The 21135-nt window shown below is 60.7% G+C and overlaps 1 protein-coding gene across 1 annotated transcript in view; it reads left to right on the top strand.

Moving 5' to 3' along the window:
* MYH9 (myosin heavy chain 9) overlaps positions 1-20652 on the top strand; it is a 78518-nt gene extending 57866 nt beyond the window's left edge. Inside the window, 27 exon segments of the mRNA XM_079142239.1 lie at positions 1715-1908; positions 2186-2307; positions 3048-3117; positions 3440-3596; positions 3599-3600; positions 4299-4406; positions 5204-5335; positions 5685-5891; positions 6167-6304; positions 6992-7115; positions 8990-9161; positions 9857-10069; positions 10449-10593; positions 11853-12059; positions 12205-12309; positions 12483-12635; positions 12777-13025; positions 14131-14343; positions 14445-14657; positions 14961-15122; positions 15727-15855; positions 16604-16692; positions 16766-16889; positions 17133-17341; positions 17801-17909; positions 17994-18166; positions 19248-20652. Coding sequence (XP_078998365.1) covers positions 1715-1908; positions 2186-2307; positions 3048-3117; positions 3440-3596; positions 3599-3600; positions 4299-4406; positions 5204-5335; positions 5685-5891; positions 6167-6304; positions 6992-7115; positions 8990-9161; positions 9857-10069; positions 10449-10593; positions 11853-12059; positions 12205-12309; positions 12483-12635; positions 12777-13025; positions 14131-14343; positions 14445-14657; positions 14961-15122; positions 15727-15855; positions 16604-16692; positions 16766-16889; positions 17133-17341; positions 17801-17909; positions 17994-18166; positions 19248-19365 — 4037 coding nt within the window. The 3' untranslated portion in view covers positions 19366-20652.
* The last annotated feature ends 483 nt before the right edge of the window (positions 20653-21135 follow it).

The raw sequence follows: 21135 nt of genomic DNA, 5'->3' as shown, positions 1-21135 counted from the left end.
TGTAGCTCCCAAGGGAGAGGCCTCCCAGGGTGTGCACCAGGGCCATTTGCTCTCAGGGCAGAGGCCGCCCCCACCTTGCTGGCCGCACTTGCCAGCGCCTTCCACCTGCGGGGAAGGCCACGGTCGCCTCGGCCGCCCAGCCTGGCTGCGCAGGTCTCCGGCCCTGCCCCTCGCACTCTCGCCTTCTCCTCTAGGCTGGTTGCTTGGAGGTTGCTCTTCCGGTGGTGTCTGAGGGCTCCTCCTCTCCTTTGCCTGGTCTTGCTTTAACCTCTCTGTTGCAGAGATGCAGCGCACTCAGAGAGCCTATTTCTATCACCGCTTTCCCATCCTCCACCTAGAACCAGGTGACTGGCCGTTCTGGTGTGGTGTCTTGTGCCGCTGCGCCCAGAGCTGTGCACGCGCTTCTGTGTTCTCCGCACCTGCTTGGCTCCTCCTGCCTGGCTGTGCCCGCCCCCAGCCGCCCCACAGGCCTAAGTACAAACCCAAATGACGGGCAGTGTTGAGATACTCAGGAACGCCACGTTGTATGTAGAAAGAATCCTCCTGTAGCTCCGCCTTCAAGGGCCGTCTTCCTGCTTGAGCAGCTGCAGGTGTCTCGGCGTGAGGCCCAAGTGCCCTGCACGCTGCCAGTGTCTCTGCCTGACAGCCAAAATGGCGTGTGTGTGTGTTCACCAGTTGGCAAGGATCTGTGCCATCAGAGCCAGGCACAAGTCACATGTAAAAGGGCCACATCCACCTTCCTCTGTACCTCCCGATGGCTCTCACAAGCCACCCACCCCCGGGAAGCCGGAAGCCTTTGGTAGCCAGTCAGTGGGTCCTGCGGTGGGCGCAGAGGTGTCCCTGTGGCTCACAGCTTCCAGCCTTGCTGCTGGCTGCGTGCTCTTCACTGTCTTCAAAAAAACAGTGGATCTGACCGCAAAGGAATAGGAAATGGGCGTTGTCCTGGGACATTACCTCCAGCAACAGAAGACTCAGGCTCCCGTGAGCTCTTGCCTGAAGGTGACCTCATGTGTCTTCCCTTTGGTTGGAGGCCTTTGGTTCTCACCTTGGAGGAAGCCGGCTCGAGCTGCTCCCCTAAGGGCTTCTTCCTTTGGGGTCGGTGGGTGGGGAGGCCTCCGAATGTTGGGGGCCAGTGTTCTCTGGGCTGTTCGACACAACCCAGTGCCGCTCTCAGCCCTGGCTTTAGAGGCTCTGCCAGCGTGACTGCAGTCACCAGAGCCCTGCCGGAGGGCAGTCACTTTGGAGCGCCCTCCTGGCTCTTAGGTAAAGGTCAGCCGGGTCGGTTCACCTTAGGTAAAGGTCCGTGTGAACTCAAGGTTCCGATCTGTTTTGTTTTTTCCGCCCGGGCCTTTAGGACTGCAGGCTGCTCGAAGCCGAGGCTTATTACCTCCTCATCAGGAGCCAGCCTGTGGAGTTGTTTCAGAACACATGGTCGCCTTGGCCTTGTCTCTGGGGAGGAGGAGCTTGCAGAGCAGGCTGGGTGGGGAGGTGAAGCCGCTGGTTGCCCGGCGGGCACGCTGCTCCCTCAGAGACAGCCCGGCGACTCAGCTCCCCTCCGCCACCTGCTCAGGGCACGTCGGCTCCACACAGCAGTGTTCTCGGCCCTCCAGTTCCATACGGCCCCTTTTTCTGTCCCTGCATCTGTCCGTCTCTCCTGCCCCACTTCCCCTACCTGGGATGGCTGGACATTCACGTGCTCCCTTGGTCTCTGCAGTGGACCGCATCATTGGCCTGGACCAGGTGGCCGGGATGTCTGAGACGGCGCTGCCCGGGGCCTTCAAGACTCGGAAGGGCATGTTCCGCACGGTCGGGCAGCTCTACAAGGAGCAGCTGGCCAAGCTCATGGCCACGCTGAGGAATACCAACCCCAACTTTGTCCGCTGCATCATCCCCAATCACGAGAAGAAGGTGCGGCTGCAGAGCGCGGGTGGGACGGGCAGAGGGGAGGTGGGCCGCCGTGCCCTCGTCTGTCTCCCACAGCAGCTTGCGAGAGCCGGCGGTGGTGTCCCTCTGCTAATCGGCCCTGGGCCTGGGAGGGGCACATCCGCGGCCTGCTCTCCTGCTGGCTCCTTGGCTCGCTGGGCCTCCGGGCTGGGCTCTCGGGACCCGTGAGCCGCAGCTGCTCCCTCGGGCCCTCGCTGTCGGCTGCCGGGTGCAGAACTGAGTCTGTGGCTGTCTTCTCCAGGCTGGCAAGCTGGACCCCCACCTCGTGCTGGACCAGCTGCGCTGCAACGGCGTGCTGGAGGGCATCCGCATCTGCCGCCAGGGCTTCCCCAACAGGGTGGTCTTCCAGGAGTTCCGGCAGAGGTGAGCGGCCAAGTCCCTCGTGGCCTGCGGCTCCCAGCAGGAAGCTTCCTGGGAGCCCAGCCACAGGGGCCAGGGTCCGAGGGCTGTCCACACCTTCTTTCCTGTTCTACCTTTGATGTGTGAAGGGAGGTCCCTGCTCTGTCACGGAAATCAAAGTCATCTTGGCGGCCTTACTGCTAGCGATGGCAAGGGCCTGGCGCTGGCTGCTGCATTAGGGACACTGAAAGAAATTTTAAGAGTGTCAGCCAGACACCTGGGCACAGAAGGACTTATGGAAACGGAAGTCATAAAACTCGGTGGCTCATCGCTGGGTGTGCGGCGCTGGCAACGCCGTCCCTTCTGCCTGAGGGCTGTTGAGTGCCGATGGCTGCCTCCACGTGGCCCTGCGTTCCTTGGGCAGTCTTGCAGCATCTTAGGGAAGATGCGAGCATAAGCTTGGCCGTCCCCGGGTCCCGGACAGACACTGGCCAGCGACAATGAGCCGGGGCAAGCTAAAGCGCCCCCTGGAGATCGAACAGTGCAGCGTGAGGTTCCAGTCACCGTCCAGAAAGCACCGAGCCTTCCTGTGCCCCTCAGCCAAGGAGCAGAGTGGGGTGGGATTTGCCAGATGCCTTCCTACTTAGGAGACTGCGGAATCGTGTGTCTGCTCTGCTGTGGGTGGCCTAGCCTCCCAAGTGATTCCAGGCCTTGCGGAATGGAAGCGAGGGGTGGGATCACCAGGCTTCTCCTTCCTCCCTCAGGTACGAGATCCTGACGCCAAACTCCATCCCCAAGGGCTTCATGGATGGGAAGCAGGCGTGTGTGCTCATGGTGAGTCCAGCTGTTGCCCTTCTAGAGCACAGGCCTCTGGCAGCTGGGCCCTGGCCACCCACATGCTGATGCCCGGGCCTGTTGGACAAGGGCCCTCTCCCTCAGTTAATGCCACCTTGGATCGTCCATTCTGGTTGTGCTTCTGCTGCGTGCCCTGAGGGGCAGCTCTCTCAGACTTTGGGTGATTGGGGATGGTCTTTATTACCAAGGCAAGTGGAGTCCACTCCATGTGGGGCACATCTCCTGCTTTCTTGCTCCTGTCTGCTCCGCTCTTAAAGCCCAGCATGTCCCTGAATCCGCAGTCTGCTTTCCTCCTATCCAGATCAAAGCCTTGGAGCTCGACAGCAATCTGTACCGCATCGGCCAGAGCAAAGTGTTCTTCCGGGCCGGCGTGCTGGCCCACCTGGAGGAGGAGAGGGACTTGAAGATCACTGACGTCATCATAGGCTTCCAGGCCTGCTGCAGGGGTTACCTGGCCAGGAAGTGAGTGCTTTTGTCCTGCCCCACTTCAGGCCCTGCCGTGTCCTCCTATGCTGGGGGCTCTGGGGACACTTGGCCAGCCATGCTTGAGGGCAGCCAGAGCCTGTCCAGCGAAGGCCCACAGGCTCTTCCTGCCCTCTCTGTCCCCTGGATTCAAGGGTTTAGAAATAGGTGTTTCCAATGGAGGTTTGGAGGTACCAGTGGGACAGGGTGACCCTGTGCTTGGATTCACCTGCCCAGTGCTCTGTGTCCCCAACGAGCCCTTTGCTCTCTGGGAGGAGGTCTCCTGAGTCCAGAGCTGTTCCTGAGGGAGGCTGGGCTCCCCTGCTGCACACGGGTCCCAGGCTCCTGGGACCTGGATCCCACTGTGAGCTCAGCCCTGGGAGGTGGAGCGGTGGTGTTGGGATAATGGTGTCCTGTTTATCCAGAGCCTTCCAGCCAACACCTGACACCCACCTTTGCGAAACATTCTCCCCCACCAATTGCTCAGACATGCAGGCAGCTGATGTCAAAGCCCCCGGGCACACTGGGCTTTGTGGTCAGGGTCCTGGTTAGGCTTCAGGCGGAGTGGGTCTGTGGCTGATTCCCGTGGACTCTCACCCGGGATCCCTTTGGAGAGGTGCTGGGGTCTGGTGGGTCAGGACCCAGGTTGTTTCTGCTGTTCCCACCCCACGGCACTGACCACGCCCCTTGCCCCACAGGGCTTTGCCAAGCGGCAGCAGCAGCTGACAGCCATGAAGGTCCTGCAGAGGAACTGCGCCGCCTACCTCAAGCTGCGGAACTGGCAGTGGTGGAGGCTCTTCACGAAGGTGTGTGCTGGAGGGGCCTCCTGAGCTCACCAGGGACAGGCAGGCCTTGGGCTGCCCCTGTGGCGGTCACTATCACCAGCAGTGAGCCTTACCCTCAGCTCCCTTTTCCTGGCAGCGGGAGTCTAGATGGTCCTATCCTGAGGGGCCGGGCGGGTGTGACCTGTGGCATCTGGCGTGGATGACCATGTCCGGGCTGGCTCAGAGAACAGCTCCCCAGGCGTACAGGCCCAGGATGTGCAGTCCCCCAGCGCAGGAGCCAGTGCCCTCTCAGCCTTGCTCCCAGCTGATGGCCCTCCCTAGCCTTTTACAGTCCTTCCATTTTTAAGGCTGTTCAGGCTGCTTTTGTTGATAGTGTGTGTTTTATGGGTCACAGGCTAACAGTTCGCCTGTGACCCTTTCGTCCCAGACCAGCAAGAGTCTGTCTGTTCCTGCTCTTTCTCACTCCCGTGATCATTCTTCTGTAGCTGAGGTTTGACTTGTAGGAAGCCTGTGGTTTACGCTTCCCGGTTAGAATCCGTCAGCACAGTTTTCAGAAGCCAGTTTCCTGCTCCCTGGAGGACATAATTTTATCTACTTTTCTAACCACGGGTCTTCGTGTCATTCCTAAATTCTACTGTCATCAGCAGTGCCGCCGTGATCATGCGCAGCTAGGGATGGTTTCCCTGACCTGTACCTAACAGGTCAGAGGCCTGTGGCATGCAGCGCCAAATGACTTCCCGGAAGTTGAGCTCGGTTCCAGAGGAGGAAGGAGCCTGTGGTGCTGGCAGGGGTGGGCATCTTCCAGTCTTGTCTCCTAGGTCAAGCCGCTGCTGCAGGTGAGCCGGCAGGAGGAGGAGATGATGGCCAAAGAGGAAGAGCTAGTGAAGGTGCGGGAGAAGCAGCTGGCTGCAGAGAACAGGCTCACGGAGATGGAGACCCTGCAGTCTCAGGTAGGTGTCCTCAAAGGATGCTCCCAGGGAGTGCAGCCGCTCCCAGTGCTGCCACCTGCTGGTAGATGGCCAGTTTGCAGCTCAGGAAATACTCTAGAAAAAGTGGCTAGAGTCTGCAGACCTCGCCTCCAGTGCGAGGCTGCACATCAGGTGTAAGGTCATGAATGGTGGGTTCAAGCCCCCGTCCCACAGAATCCCTTGACTGATTGCCCTGGAGCTTAGTTTGAAGCTCATCAGGGAACAGCCAAGGCAAAGGGGCAAACTAGGGGCAGCTGGGAACAGCAGCACTTTCTGGAGGGATGCCACCCGAGGTGGCAGAGGACCTTGCATCGTCACATACTCGTTGCAGCTCCTGGCAGAGAAGTTGCAGCTGCAGGAGCAGCTGCAGGCAGAGACGGAGCTGTGTGCCGAGGCCGAGGAGCTCCGCGCCCGCCTTACCGCCAAGAAGCAGGAGCTGGAGGAGATCTGTCATGACCTAGAGGCCAGGGTGGAGGAGGAGGAGGAGCGCTGCCAGCACCTGCAAGCTGAGAAGAAGAAGATGCAGCAGAACATCCAGGTGCCGCCAGGGAGGGGCAGGCCACCCGGGGCACAGGGACTCAGTGGTCACTCTGTCCCCTCGGACAGCCCTCCAGAGGCTTGCTCTCCGGGTCATGCCACATGCCCCACGTCGAGCTTGGCAGGTCCCTGAGCTCCTGGGCTCGGCCTCTGCCTGTGCCCTGGCACAGCTGGCTGGGGAAGCCCTTCTACACCCCTGGTTCTCATGTGGGAGTAGGGCCTGGCCACAGCCCTACCAGCTGCTGTGCCCTTCTCACGGCCCCTTCTGCCCAACAGGAACTCGAGGAGCAGCTGGAGGAGGAGGAGAGTGCCCGGCAGAAGCTACAGCTGGAGAAGGTGACCACTGAGGCCAAGCTGAAGAAGCTGGAGGAGGACCAGATCATCATGGAGGACCAGAACTGCAAACTGGCCAAGGTGGGCCTGGGCGGCTGTGGGTGGCACGCTGAGCCGTCACCTGCAGGGCTATGCCCTGGCACCAAGCTCAGCAGCCGCTCCCTGGGTGCCCCATCGCCTCTGGGTGCCAGGGCCACATTTAAAGGGATTTGCGAATGGGTGACTGGGGCTTGGGGAAAGGTTAGCTGCGGCTCAGACCAAGCCTGAAGCTGTTTCTCCTGGGTATGCGCTGGGTCCCAGGGAACAGGTGAGCTAGGAGCGTGGTACAGAAGGCAGGACGGGTCAGGAGGCCATCCCGCATCCCAGGGTGGGGCTGAAGTGGCAGGACACCTGCCCAGCCACTGAAATGGGGAGAAAGGTGTTCACACTGAGCCACGGGGCTTTTGGCAGGTGTTTGGGGAGCTAATGTTGAGTGGGGCCCCAGCGGGGACCCCACGGTGCAGAAGGTGAGGAGGGCAGCCTCGCACACTCCGGGGCTAAGAGCCGGTGGCGTGGGCAGCGGTTCCAGCCTCACCTAGAGACCTTTCTCACCTGGGCCCAGGGGCTGTCCAGGCGTGGCACCCACGTGTTGGCCCCGAGGAAGCTTACACAGCCCTTCCAGGGCAGCCGTGACCTTTTCCGAGCCACCCGTGATCCCGGACACCCTAACGAAGTTCAGCGAGCACGCTGCCTCTCTCTGCTGATGCTCTCCCAACGCCCTCCCCATAGGAGAAGAAGCTGCTGGAAGACAGAATAGCTGAGTTCACCACCAACCTCATGGAAGAGGAGGAGAAGTCCAAGAGCCTGGCCAAGCTCAAGAACAAGCACGAGGCCATGATCACCGACCTGGAAGGTGAGGCCCTGGGTGGGAGCCCGCCTGGGCACCAGGCCCCAGGCAGGCACGGCTGCTGATGGGCTGGGCATCAGTGCAGTGTCAGGCTGCTGTCTAAAGACCCAGGGCCCAGGCTGTGCGGGGCGTGCTGTCCCCGTGGGAGTCTGGGCTCCAGGTCCCTGTGGCTGGTGGACTCTGAGCCTAGGTGAGGAGTCTTCAGGATGAACCTTTGGCGTCACTGCGTTATTGGAAACGTGTTCTCAGAAGCTCCTGAGCCACCCACAGGGGGTCTGGGTTTTAACCTAGAACCGAACAGCTCGGTCCCCTACCAGCTGTGTCACCTCACATCTATTAATCTGCACCGGCCGTAGCTTCTCTACCTACACAGGGAGCCGCGAGAGGGTCAGCAGGCGTTCCGTTCACATGAACGTGTGCTGTGGAGCGCTGGACGGAGGTGCTAGAGAGCATGGCTTGGCTCTTTAGTCTTCATGGCCCTGGGATTGAGGACAGGGTCTCACCTTTGCTAGAAAGTGCTCTAATGCTGAGCCACATCCCAGCCCTTTTAAATTTTATCGTGAGACAGGGTCTCGCTCAGTTGACTAGGTGGACCTGGCACTTGGTCCTCCTGCCTTAGCCTCTTGAGTAGCTGGAATTACAGTCACGTGCCACTGCACCTGGCCAGGGTCACTGCCTGGTTGGAGGCAGGAGGGAGACTGGCTTCTGCGGAGCCCTGCCCCTGCCCTTTAAGAGGCGTGGGCAGCTGGGGGTTCAGGTGCCCAGGCCACTCCCAGCCAAGGCCTGGTAGACGTGGGGCCAAACCATGCAGGCTGGGCCTGGGAGAGCTTCCCTCAGTTTGGCGACACCACCCTGCCTGGCCCTGCTCGGTACCTAATGAGGTGAGTTGAGCCAGTGGGGCAGGTCGGCCTCTATGCAGGGAGTGCCTCTCCCACAGATGCCTTCCCTCACCTGGGGGGAGTCCGGAGCTGCCACCGTGAGGCACGTAAAGTCAGACACCAACATGTGTTGACGGAGATGTAGGCCAATCAGAATACAGGCACGTTGTGTGGGGTGTAAATGGTAGATGGCTTTGAGCATGAGCAGCCATTGCCTGGGAGACTGAAGCTGCCTGTGCCTTCTACCCAGCAGTCCTGTTGGATGCCCGTGGCCATGTGCCCTGAGAGGCATGGGCAGAGAAACTCTGGCCTTGTGCCTAAGAGCGCACACCAACACCACCCAGCTGCCCTTAGCATAGGAGGACTATGCTTAGCATAGGAGGTCGTGGTAGGTGCACGTACTGGGTGCGAGACAAGCCCGAGTCGGTAGATCCCGCGAGCCTTACCGTGTGTCTCCAGAGCGCCAGCTCGAGCAGCCCGGCAAGTCTGGGAAGGAAACCGCTCACCCCTTCCCGTGCTCACGAAGGCTGGCACTGAGCGCTGGATGAGGCTCACTCATCCGTGCCCCGCAGTAGCCTGTTGGCATAGGGCGTCTTCTCATCCTCACTCTCAGAACCAGAGACGGGATGGTTAAGTTAGTTACCCAGGTGACATCACTAAGGAGCTGTAAAGCCAGGCGTTGGACCCCACTCTGCTTTTCCAACTCCCTCGTGTGAGTTCACCAGGGTGCAGAGCGTGGTCCAGCCGCAAGGGAAAGCCGGCGGGGGAAGATGCAAACTTGAGAGCGGGACTGCTGTGTGGGAAGGGCAGGACGGAGCGCGAGACAGGGCCTCAGTGGCTCCTGAGTGTCCTCTGTCCAGGAGTTGGGTGTGGTGGGCTGTGTGGTGACCCTTTGGATCTTAACGTTGTTTTGCAATAAGCGTTGAGTAGATTACATGAGTAAAGGAAAGCAGGCGGGAAGCCGTGGCCGCTGAGGACTCTGCACCCCCGCCCTCCCCGCAGAGCGCCTCCGCAGGGAGGAGAAGCAGCGGCAGGAGCTGGAGAAGACTCGCCGCAAGCTGGAGGGAGACTCCACAGACCTCAGCGACCAGATCGCCGAGCTGCAGGCGCAAATCGCCGAGCTTAAGATGCAGCTGGCCAAGAAGGAGGAGGAGCTGCAGGCCGCGCTGGCCCGGTGAGTCTGGGTTACTGGTGTCGGCCCTGGCCCGGCTCCCCGTCCCCTCCCGGAGCATCAGGAGCTGCACACGCGCTCTGGACAAGCCAGTGTGCAGACACGCGCCATCCTCATCCCTCGGAGGACAGCTTTGCCTCTGTTTCTATAAAGAGTCCCCCAGAGAGCCGTCTGAAACTCCGTCGCCTGCCTCAGGGAGTCCTCCCCTCCCCTCCTGCCATTTCACTTTCCCTTTTTAATTTATTAGCTAGAAGCACACATTTTTTTAAAAAATCAAACTTTTTTATATTCACAGCAAGATTGAGCAGAAGATGCAGCGATTTCCCACATACGCCCTGCCCCACCCTACATAGCCTCCCCGTCCACATCCTCCACAGTGATCCCTTTGTCACCCTCGGGGAACCTAACGTCAACACTTCTTGACCATCTGAAGTTCCTGGTGCGGTCACAGTTTCAGTTGCAGTCATCAAGAACTATAACATCTTATTAAAGTCGTGAACCTTAGTCGGGAACTGTTTCTAGTTTTCCAAGGGGCATTGTTCTTAAACCTTCTGAGCAGATGCCTTGGCTGGTGACTTGCTGAGAGTGAGCCTCACGCCTGCCAGATACGGCTCTGCCAGCCCCCACCAGGCCTCCTCTGCAAACCCGCACCTCGAGGGTGGAACTGGCCTCTCACCATGCTATGGTCCCTTTGGCAGAGTGGAAGAAGAAGCTGCACAGAAGAACATGGCCCTGAAGAAGATCCGGGAGCTGGAATCTCAGATTTCTGAACTCCAGGAAGACTTGGAGTCCGAGCGTGCTTCTAGGAATAAAGCTGAGAAGCAGAAGCGGGACCTTGGGGAAGAGCTGGAGGCGCTGAAAACCGAGCTGGAGGACACCCTGGATTCCACGGCCGCCCAGCAGGAGCTCAGGTGTGGGCTGCTGGCAGGTCATGGAGGATGGGGAGGGCCGGGAAGTGAGGACGCCTTGTGCGGAGGGGCTGGAGGCCAGCCTCTGCACACACAGTGGCCTCAGGTGCAGAGTGTGGACGTGGATAGTTGCTCAGCGACTTCTCTCTGCCTGGAGCAGCTAAAGAAGCCCGCTAGAGGTCTGGGGTAAAGCAAGGGAGGGCCCTAGGTTGCAAGGGTACAGGAGCCTCACCAGAGTGTGTCTGTGAGCCTGGGCTGCAGGATGGAGGCCAAGGAGGGAGAAGGGTGGTAAACAAGTGCCGTTGGCCAGGCCTCCCTGGTCAGGCAAGAGCCCAGGGCACAGGGTCCTTGAGCGCCGCTCTGAGGGCATTTCTCTGCACAGGTCCAAACGTGAGCAGGAAGTGAACATCCTGAAAAAGACCCTGGAGGAGGAGGCCAAGACCCACGAGGCTCAGATCCAGGAGATGAGGCAGAAGCACTCCCAGGCGGTGGAGGAGCTGGCCGAGCAGCTGGAGCAGACGAAGAGGGTGCGTGGCTTCCTGGGCCAGGCTGCTCTGCAGGAGCGACCCTTGCTGTCTCTAAATCAGTCCTGAAGAGAAGAGCGATTCTGCCTCAGATTGCCAGCTCCTGAGTGACCCGGGCAGAGGAGGGGCCTATCCTGTGAGGGCGCTTAGTGGAGACTAAGGAAGCCGCCCTGAAAGCGTGCTCTTATTCTGTTCCACAGCTGCGGGTCAGAAAGCTTCAGGGCGTCAGAGCCACCCCACCCAGTGTCAGGGCCTTGGTGGCCCTTTTCAGACTGAGCGTCCACGAGTGGTCTGCTGACCCCTGACTAGGAAACCTGGGTGATGGCCATCCACCGGGCTTCCTGGCCCTGCAGCTGGTGACAAGCAGCTCCCTGACAGGAGTTGGGTCCCCTGCGGTTACAGCTCACAGTTGCTCTAGGCGACCCCTGGAGAGGTCACAGGCTCTTCGTGTGGCCTGCTTGCCTCCCTCAGCCGCCCTGCTCTGTGTCGGGTCCTTCCTTTGTTCTCAGGATTCTACGGAGCAGCCTTTGCACTCACTTAGGGACCAGTTTAACCTTGAACTTGCTGAGCGCCCCCAGGGCTGTCTAGAATGGGATTTTTTGCATTTATTTTGTGAATTCCACTTTTATATTTCGTGAAAGAACATCACATTATTACTTTGAACATCAAAAATCAGAAGAGTTTTTTTCGGAAGTCCAAAAACAATTAGAGTTTCCCTCATTGCGTTATAAACATTGCTGAAATTCTAACACCCACAACAACACCTTACATATTACAATACACCTTATGTATATTACAACATGCCCTCCCGGCAGGCATGGTGGTGCACGCCTGTAATCCCAGCTGCTTGGGAAGCTGAGACAGGAGGACCGCAATTTCAAAGCCAACCTTAAAACTCCTCGACGCCCTAAGCAACTTAAATGAGACCCTGTCTCTAAATAAAATATAATAAAGGGCTGGGGATGTGGCTCAGTGGTTAAGCACCCCTGGGTTCAATCCCTGGGACCAAAAAATTAAATATTCCTTCCTCCCAGGGAGGGAGGCCAGGCAGGGATTATTTTAGAGATTGGGAAGCCAGGGTCCTCAGAGATGAGGGCGCATCTCACTCTGAGAGAGGAGGACAAGCCTGGGCTTTCCAAGTCTGGGCTCTTGCTGGCAGCCATCATTTTTGCTGCAGAGGCAGCTGGTTCTGGGCCTAAGTTGGGGGCTCCTCAGAGATGGGAGACCAGCGGTGTGGGTCCCGTCTTCGTCTTTCCTCACAGGTGAAGGCCACCCTGGAGAAGGCGAAGCAGACCCTGGAGAGCGAGCGGGGAGAGCTGGCCAACGAGGTGAAGGCCCTGCTGCAGGGCAAGGGGGACTCGGAGCACAGGCGCAAGAAGGTGGAGGCCCAGCTGCAGGAGCTGCAGGTCAAGTTCAGCGAGGGAGAGCGCGTGCGCACGGAGCTGGCCGACAGGGTCACCAAGCTGCAGGTGAGGCCTGGGCCACGGGGTACTCCCTCGGCCTCCCTCCTGCACCAGCTTCTCGGCGAGGCTCAAGGCGCAGGCCCCGAGGCGCAGGCCCAGCGTTGCCAGTGCAGGTATGGCTGGCTCAGGGTCCTTGCCTCTTCCCGTGCAGGTCGAGCTGGACAATGTTACTGGCCTTCTCAACCAGTCTGACAGCAAATCCAGCAAACTCACCAAGGACTTCTCGGCCCTGGAGTCCCAGCTGCAGGACACTCAGGTAAGGACGCATCAGGAACCAGAAGCTGGATCCCTCCTGTGCCCACGTGGCCTCAGCACCAGACCTCTGGCTGTCCCCTAAGTCAGAAGGGCTGGCCCTCCCTCCCACTGGGGGTGGTTGTGCATGAGACCAGCTCCCCCACTGAACACCCGCACCCCTGTCCTCGGGAGTAGGAGCTGCTGCAGGAGGAGAACCGGCAGAAGCTGAGCCTGAGCACCAAGCTGAAGCAGGTGGAGGACGAGAAGAACTCCTTCAAGGAGCAGCTGGAGGAGGAGGAGGAGGCCAAGCGCAACCTGGAGAAGCAGATGGCCACCCTCCAAGCCCAGGTGCCCGTGCCCCTCAGCAGGGGCTCCCTTTTCCTTCCCCCATGGAGGAGGGAGGTTGACTACTGGTTCCCCTCTTGGGGGTGTCACAGGGGTGGGTGTGACACCTTGGGGTCCCTTAACTCACTCCCTGCTCCTGCCCAGGTGACTGACATGAAGAAGAAGATGGAGGACGGCATGGGGTGCCTGGAGACCGCAGAGGAAGCCAAGCGGAAGCTCCAGAAGGACCTGGAAGGGCTGAGCCAGCGGCATGAGGAGAAGGTGGCCGCCTATGACAAGCTGGAGAAGACCAAGACGCGGCTGCAGCAGGAGCTGGACGACCTGCTGGTGGACCTGGACCACCAGCGGCAGAGCGTGTCCAACCTGGAGAAGAAGCAGAAGAAGTTCGACCAGGTGTGCAGTCTCCTCATCTCTCTCGCCAACAGCACAGGGCCTGGGAGAGGCCGGGAGGGGACAGGCGCCCGGGGCTCCTCAGTCTCCAGCTGGCCGAGGGGCCTGGGGAGAAGCAAGCAGATGAGTTTTCTCCACGACAGGTTCGGGAGTGTCTTTTCCTTTGTTTTTGTTTCTGTTACAAATTTTCTAAAACAAGCTGGTCTTAACTCCCATTTAAAATGCTTCGTGTATGTTCATATTTAGTGCTCCCCCCCCCCTTTTTTTTGTACCAAGGATGAACCCAGAGGTGCCGAACCACTGAGCCACATGCCCAGCTTTTTTTACTTCTATTTAGAGACAGGGTCTGCTAAGTTTCCTTAGGGCCTGATTAAGTTGCTGAGGCTGGCCTTGAACTCAGGATCCTCCTGTCTGGGATTACAGGCATGCGCCACTGCACCCAGCTTCTAGTCCTCATTCTGAAAGAGTGGAGGCAGCCTCCAGAGACCCAGGTGCAGGGGCTGAGTCGAATCACAGAGTAGATGAGTCAGGCAGCAAACCACAGCCGCGCCCGGCCCACGAAGTGCGCTTCCTTGCACACAGCCACGCTTGTCCATTTGCGTGTGGCCTGGCTGTGCACTGTAGGAGCAGGATCCAGGAGTTGCCCCAGGAACCAGTGTGCTCTCTGGCCTTGTGGACATGGTCATAGCACAGGGAACCAGTGTGGAGCAGGGCAAAGGGCATGGGCAAGGTGGCCACACAGAGCGCAGCACTGGCAGAGAGCAGACACCGGGGGCTGGAAAGCGACCCTGGAGGAGGCCCGGCTCCATTGTCTCCCTTGTCTCTGAGCCAAAGGTTTCCCCACTTCAGGGGGCGTGGGTTATTTCCTGTGGGTTCTCCTAGAAGGGGCACTTGTGTTACTATTAAGTGATAAAAACTAAACAGATCAAAACTTGCTGGTAGAGGAATCTCAGCCTTCATCTGGCTGCGAGGACACACTGGACCATGTCTGTCATCCCTGGCCAGCCAGTTCTCAGTCGGCAACCTCGGGCCCACTGGACCTGGGGCCTGCCTGGTGCGCCCGCGGTGGCCCATGGCTCTGGCCTCACAGTGCCCGCCTCTCTCCCAGCTCCTGGCTGAAGAGAAGACTATCTCAGCCAAGTACGCAGAGGAACGTGACCGTGCCGAGGCGGAGGCCCGCGAGAAGGAGACCAAGGCACTGTCACTGGCCCGGGCGTTGGAAGAGGCCATGGAGCAGAAGGCGGAGCTGGAGCGGCTCAACAAGCAGTTCCGCACGGAGATGGAGGACCTCATGAGCTCTAAGGACGACGTGGGCAAGAGCGTGAGCAGTGGCCTGCCACGGGGCCTCGGGCGGGCAGCGGGCAGCATGGGCCAGGGTGGGCACTGCCCGCACGTCCAATCTGACCTAGCTCTTGGGGTCAGGTCCACGAGCTGGAGAAGTCCAAGCGGGCCCTGGAGCAGCAGGTGGAGGAGATGAAGACCCAGCTTGAGGAGCTGGAGGATGAGCTGCAGGCCACCGAGGACGCCAAGCTGCGGCTGGAGGTGAACCTGCAGGCTATGAAAGCCCAGTTTGAGCGAGACCTGCAGGGCCGCGACGAGCAGAGTGAAGAGAAGAAGAAGCAGCTGGTCAGACAGGTACGTGGGGCCCTCCCTGCTCCGGCAGTGCGCCAGGGGCTTCCCTGATCCCCAGCAGGCCCCCTTCCATCCCAACTCCCCTTGCTGCTCCTGGGCCGTGAGGTTCCTGGACCATTCCTTCCACAGCTCCCTTCTGTCCTCTGTCCAGGGCTTGTTGCCTCACATATCAGAGTTTCGAGGGTCAGTAGCCCTCACTGGCCCTGGAAGGCCCCCTAGATCTGTGGGATTGGCCTGAGTTTCTCCAGGCTCAGCCGGAGTGGGGTCCCCATGCGCCCGGCCTTCTGAGCTGCTGGTGTTCCTCAGGTGCGGGAGATGGAGGCAGAGCTGGAGGACGAGAGGAAGCAGCGCTCAATGGCAGTGGCTGCTCGGAAGAAACTGGAGATGGACCTGAAAGATCTGGAGGCGCACATTGATACGGCCAACAAGAACCGAGAGGAGGCCATCAAGCAGCTGCGGAAGCTGCAGGTGAGGCCAGGCTGGGCAGAGGGCAAGATCAGCGAAGGCTGGGGCCCACCGCCTTCCCTCTGAGCAGGAAGTACCATGCATAAGGCCTTGGGTTCAGTCCCCAGCACCTTAAAAAAATTTTTTTTAAATTATTGTGGGCCAGGTAGTGGGGACAGATGGAGGACTGCCGATGGCCTCTGTAGCTGGTACAGCCTGGCCGGGTGCTCAGGGAATCCCAGGGAAGGGAAAAAGGCTTTTGGACGCTATCTTGGGAGTCGAAGCAGAAGGCAGGCGAGTCACCGGAGGCAGCGTGCCTTCTGCCTGGCAGCCAGACGGCATGGTGCTGACCCCGAGTCAGGTGTCGGGCAGCGCCGTGAGCACACGCAAGTCTTGGGAAGTTGCAGAGGGCGAGGAGGGGGCCAGGCCGAGAGCTCCTGAGCGCCGCGTACTTTGTGAACCTGACCTGGAAACGAGGTTAAAGCGGCAGGGAACCCTGTGCTAGGTTGTTGTTCATGGCTGTTTTGCCCCAGTTGGTTAAGTGTGGCGTCGGGTCAGAGTCGGCCCCTGTCAGCGAGGTGTCCCACGGTTGGCGTGGGTCGTGGTGCTCACCTCCCCTCCCCACCAGGCCCAGATGAAGGACTGCATGCGGGAGCTGGAGGACACCCGGGCCTCCCGCGAGGAGATCCTGGCACAGGCCAAGGAGAACGAGAAGAAGCTCAAGAGCATGGAGGCGGAGATGATCCAACTGCAGGAGGTGAGCCAGCCACAGGGACAGGCACGACTGCCCTCCAGCCAGCACTGCGGCTCAGGTCCTCACCTCCAGCCGGGATCCGCAGGGAGGCTCAACAGCGAACCCCAGCCTCCAGGAGGGGGCCTGGATTCCCTCCAGGGCCCCTGCACATGGCCAGGTCCCTGGTGCGATCAACATGCACACACAGCGAAAAAGAGTGACTATTGGGATGAGGGGCCTGTGTGTCCGCTGGTGGCCTCGTCGGGTGCCCAGGCAACAGACCTTGGTCTCCTCCGAGACATTCCTGGCTCCTGACGTGCTCACAGCCAGCCGCAGTTCAGGCACTTCCTGCCTGGTGGTCCCTCCCACCTCTGTCAGGTGTGGGTCTCTATGGAGGCTGCCTCACCCCAGGGAGAAAGTGTCCCCTGGTGGGCAGAGCCCGGGGCTCCAGCCTGGACCCACACCTGTGTCTCGGCCTTCCTGATCTCTGGTCTGTCTGGAGCAGAGACCAGCAATGGGTCTGCTCGCGTGGCCTCCTGTCAGGCCCGGGTATTTCTCATTTGTATCCATGGCCCCAGTTTTGGTTCCTAGCACCTTACATACAGGGGTTTTGTAAACATGTGGCACTAAAGCTGTGACCGCAGAGGGAGTAATTGGCCTGTGAGCTCAGGGGCTCCCGGGAAAGGCTATGTGGAGGGAGAGGGCCCCTGGCCGTGTGTGTGCGGGATGAAGGCCCCAGCAGCCCCGAGGTCACACCTGGCCTTCCTGGCAGGAACTGGCAGCTGCCGAGCGTGCCAAGCGTCAGGCCCAGCAGGAGCGAGATGAACTGGCCGACGAGATTGCCAACAGCAGCGGCAAAGGGTGAGCAACAGGGGCACAAGAGGTGGGCCTGAGGGTCTCCCCAGCCCATGGCCCTCACCCGCTGCCTCCCCAGAGCGCTGGCGCTGGAGGAGAAGCGGCGGCTGGAGGCGCGTATTGCGCAGCTGGAGGAGGAGCTGGAAGAGGAGCAGGGCAACACGGAGCTCATCAACGACCGCCTGAAGAAGGCCAACCTGCAGGTGGGCACAGGTGGCTGGGCCGGCCGCCCCCAGCCCTGGTGCAGCAGACCGAGGCTGCAGAAGCCCAGGCTGGGCGCCACGGTCCCGACTCCTGGGAACTGCTGCCAGTGGCAGGGGTCTCCTTGTGGTGCCCCTCCTGGGCGTCGGGAGGTTTCTGGGGCCTGGTGGGATCCTGCTGCCTGCTCCTCTGGCCGACAGCTGGGGCCCAGGCTTTCCCGAGGTCACCAACCCTCCTTTCTGCAGATCGACCAGATCAACACCGACCTGAACCTGGAGCGCAGCCACGCCCAGAAGAATGAGAACGCGCGGCAGCAGCTGGAGCGCCAGAACAAGGAGCTCAAGGTCAAGCTGCAGGAGATGGAGGGCACCGTCAAGTCCAAGTACAAGGCCTCCATCACTGCCCTTGAGGCCAAGATCGCACAGCTGGAGGAGCAATTGGACAACGAGACCAAGTAGGTGCCCCTTGCCCTGCCCAAGTTGGCAGGTGGCATTTCTGTCCACCCCCTGGGAAAGCCATAGGCCCTGCCTGGGTCCTGCCCTGAGTTGCATCAGGAACCAGCGGTCTCTGAGCCCAGAGCCCATCTTCCCACGTGGGCCCTCATGGATGTGCTGGGGCCCTGCCTGCGGCCCCCCTGGAGAGCCGGGGTCCTGCCCCTCATAGCCATCGAGGTCTAGCACGTCCAAGGCTGCTCTGGAGGCAGTGGGGTCGCACCAGACCCCAAACCCTGCTCTTCAAGGCCTGTGCCTGTCCCAGGACCCAGCGGCTCGCAGGTGTCCAGGGAGGACCTGTGCCTCAGCCTTAAGGCCTTCCCACGGAGTGGATGCCAGCGAGGCCCAGAAATGGGGGTACAGAAGGCTACCAGCCGGCCTCACTGGGAGCGCGCCCCCTGAGCCACGTGTCTGCCACACAGGGAGCGCCAAGCAGCCTCCAAGCAGGTGCGCCGGGCGGAGAAGAAGCTGAAGGACGTGCTGCTGCAGGTGGACGATGAGCGCAGGAATGCAGAGCAGTACAAGGACCAGGTGAGCGCCGGGCAGTGGGCGGCGGGCGGCGGGCGGCAGGCACAGGCCACAGCCCTCACCAGGGCCCTTTCTCACCGCCCGCAGGCAGACAAGGCGTCCACCCGCCTGAAGCAGCTCAAGCGGCAGCTGGAGGAGGCCGAGGAGGAGGCCCAGAGGGCCAATGCCTCGCGCCGGAAGCTGCAGCGCGAGCTGGAGGACGCCACGGAGACCGCGGACGCCATGAACCGCGAGGTCAGCTCCCTGAAGAACAAGCTCAGGTGAGCCCCGGCCACGCCCTGGTCTGTCCTTCCAGCGCTGGCCTCTTCTGGACTTGCCTCCTGTACGCCTGGTCACAGGTCTCAGCCGGAGCCGGGAGCAAGGAGCTCGGCGACAAACCCAGTGGTGCCCGTCACAGAGCAGCGGCCTCCCTGGTCCTCCCTGGCTTGGGGCCGGGCCCAGCCTGTTTCCTTGGCAGTCTGTCCCCCAGCTCCAGACCCGGCACCCTCCCAGGTGGCGGGTGGTCTTGCTGAGGATGGAACCCAGGGCTTCGCACTTGTTAGGCGAGCGGTCTGCCACCGAGCCGCGTCCCCAGCCCTGTGCTGGGTCTCTGGATTAGTTGCGGGCCGCCTCCGGGCCCCTGCCAGCAAGCATCAGCACGCAGGAGTTATCCACGAGTGGGCGGCTGCTGGCGAGCAGGCGTCAGCGCTGGCCACGGGATCTTTCCCGCCGAGATTCGCGTTCCTTACCTCCTCACAGGGCCCTATTTTTTTGAAGGAAAAAAATATATATAGTAAGAACAGGTTTTTTTTTTTTTTTTTTTTTTTTTTTGCGGTGCTGGGATTGAACCCAGGGCCCTGTGCTTGCAAGGCAAGCATCCTACCAGCTGAGCCATCTCCCCAACCCAAGACCAGGCTTTTGTCGTCAGTATTCCACGTGAATTTTCTGATTTGATCCGATGAGGAAGCCCGTCTTTGGGCCCCATATATTTCTTGGTTCCACCTGCTTTGGGCAGCGGTGTTGATTTGGGGGGATGCTGCCCAGGGGCTCAGGCCAGGCAAGGGCTGTGCTACCGAGCCACACCCAGCCACCCGCCTGAGCGGCGAGACAGCTGCTCGGGAAAGTGACAGGGCCACTTCTCTGCCTCCCCCTCTGGTCAGTCCTGTTCCCTGAACCATCAGTGCCAGCGTCTGGTTCATGAAGGGTTTGCAGGACCCTCTGCTTCCTTGAGTGTCCCTGTCCGCACGGAGAGCGGCAGCCCCCAGCACGGCCACTCCTGGGGTGCCCGGCATCTCTGCCGCGCCTCTGAATGTGCGCCGTGTGCGGTCACCTCCGAGCCCCTGACTCTCCCTCCGTCTGCAGGCGTGGGGACCTACCATTCGTTGTGCCCCGTCGAATGGCCCGGAAAGGCCCTGGCGACGGCTCAGACGAGGAGGTGGACGGCAGGGCTGACGGGGCCGAGGCCAAGCCTGCCGAGTAGGCGCCTCCTGCTGCTGCTGCCCGAGCCGGACGGACAGCGGACGCCGCGGCACCCACCTCAGGACTGCTGTGACCGCCACCCCGTCCCCCAGCCTCGTCGAGGGCTTTGGCTTCCCCGCTGCAGCCCCAGCTCCCCTCCCACCTCGAGAATCTGATACCAAAGAGTCAGGGCCAGGCCCAGGCCCGGGAACAAGTGACCCGCAGGTCTCCACCCTCTCGCCTACGAGCACAGATGGCGGGCGAGGCGAGGGCAGCCCCGGGGTGGGCCCCAGAGTTTTCTATGAATCTATTTTTCTTCAGACTAAAGAAGTTTTGATAGCCAGACACCCCAGAAGTGTGTCACCCTCCCCGCCCTGCCGCCAGCTCTCCCCTCCGCCTCCCTCTCTGCTGTTGGCAATCACACGTGGTGACCTCACGCCTCTTCCCGCCGGTCCCTCCCTGGGTCCCTAGTGTCCCCAGGGAGTGGCCCAGGAGTGCCCCCTCTGTGCAGGGCACAGAATGCTGGGGCGGGGCCATTCCTCCCACGCCTTCTAGGTGGCACCGTGCCCCCTGCCCCCTTCCTGATCTAAAATGTCTCAAGTGCAATGCCCCCTCCCTCCTCGGCCAAGAGCCCCTGTCCCTCCCTGCACAGCGAGGCTGGCAGGGCCGAGCAGGCAGGGCGTCTGGGCCACTGCCAAGTCCAGCAGCCTTCCCGTGGCTTCTCCCAACATTCTTGGGGACCAAATGTATTTAATGGTTCAGGGACTCGTCCCAAGCCTTGCAGCCAGCGCGGCAGAGGCTAGGGCCCTCTGCAGCCTGCGCCTGCGCCAGGGCGGCCTGAGGGTGGCGCACCTGCACGCCGACTCAGCAGTTTCACGTGGGCCGCCTGCGGGGTCTTCGAAAGGAAGAGAAGGCTTCTTTTTCCCTTCTTGTAATAAGTGATAGGATGCCGAGTCCTTCCCGCTGCCTGTCCTTGGGAACCGTGTTTAGAAGAGGGCTGTCCTGGTCGACACTGGCTGCCGAGTCCGCTCGTGCTCCTGGTTGTGAATGCTGCATTTAGACTCGCTTGTGGCAAGAGGCATTTTTTGAAAGGAAAGAAACTCAGCAAATCATGAAGCTCTCCGTGTGCCTAGAAAGCGCTGAATTCAGGTCCCAGCTGCTGTCACCAGGGGGTGAGCAGCACCCCTGGCGAGCGCCCTTTTCTATAACGAAAGTGCCTTAGCGTGTGTTACGGCTGCCACCACTACAGCAAGCTGGTTTACAGATGTCCGCCACTGCGTGTCACAATAAAGAGTACCATGTGCTACCAGCGTGTGTGAGTCCCTCTGCGCCGGCCACCTGCAGGGTGGGCGCTGCCTGTTCCCGGAGAAGCTGCACCCGGTGCTTCCCAGCAGCATGGGAAGCCCTCGGGCCACAGCCGCTCCGTGCCAGGGGCCTGGGGTTCATCTGGTCGTGGGTCTTACACCACCTGGGGTCATCTTCTTGCCAAGGAGAAAGGCAGTGCCCGGGTTTTGGAGCTGTTGGGGTGGCGACTTGGGACTTCAGGGAGGGGGCGCTGTGCACACAGGGCGCTGAACAACACCAGTGTTCAAAGCCCAGCGCCCACGAGGGTGAAGAGGACTCCCCAGGCCAGCGGAGGTGAAGAGGGGGAGAAGGACCAGGACGTGTGCGGGGAGCGGGCCAGAGACGGAGAAAGGCCGGCTGGGATGCCGCACCTGCCTCTGATACTTTATGTAGAGACAGGGCCTCCCTGACTTGCTTAGGGCCTTGCTAAGGTGCCAAGTCTGGCTTT

Source organism: Sciurus vulgaris (assembly GCF_902686455.1).
Source record: "Sciurus vulgaris genome assembly, chromosome: 5".
Classification (NCBI taxonomy): domain Eukaryota; kingdom Metazoa; phylum Chordata; class Mammalia; order Rodentia; family Sciuridae; genus Sciurus; species Sciurus vulgaris.
The sequence above is the reverse complement of the archived record's forward strand: the minus strand, read 5'-3'. Positions and strand labels throughout refer to the sequence as shown.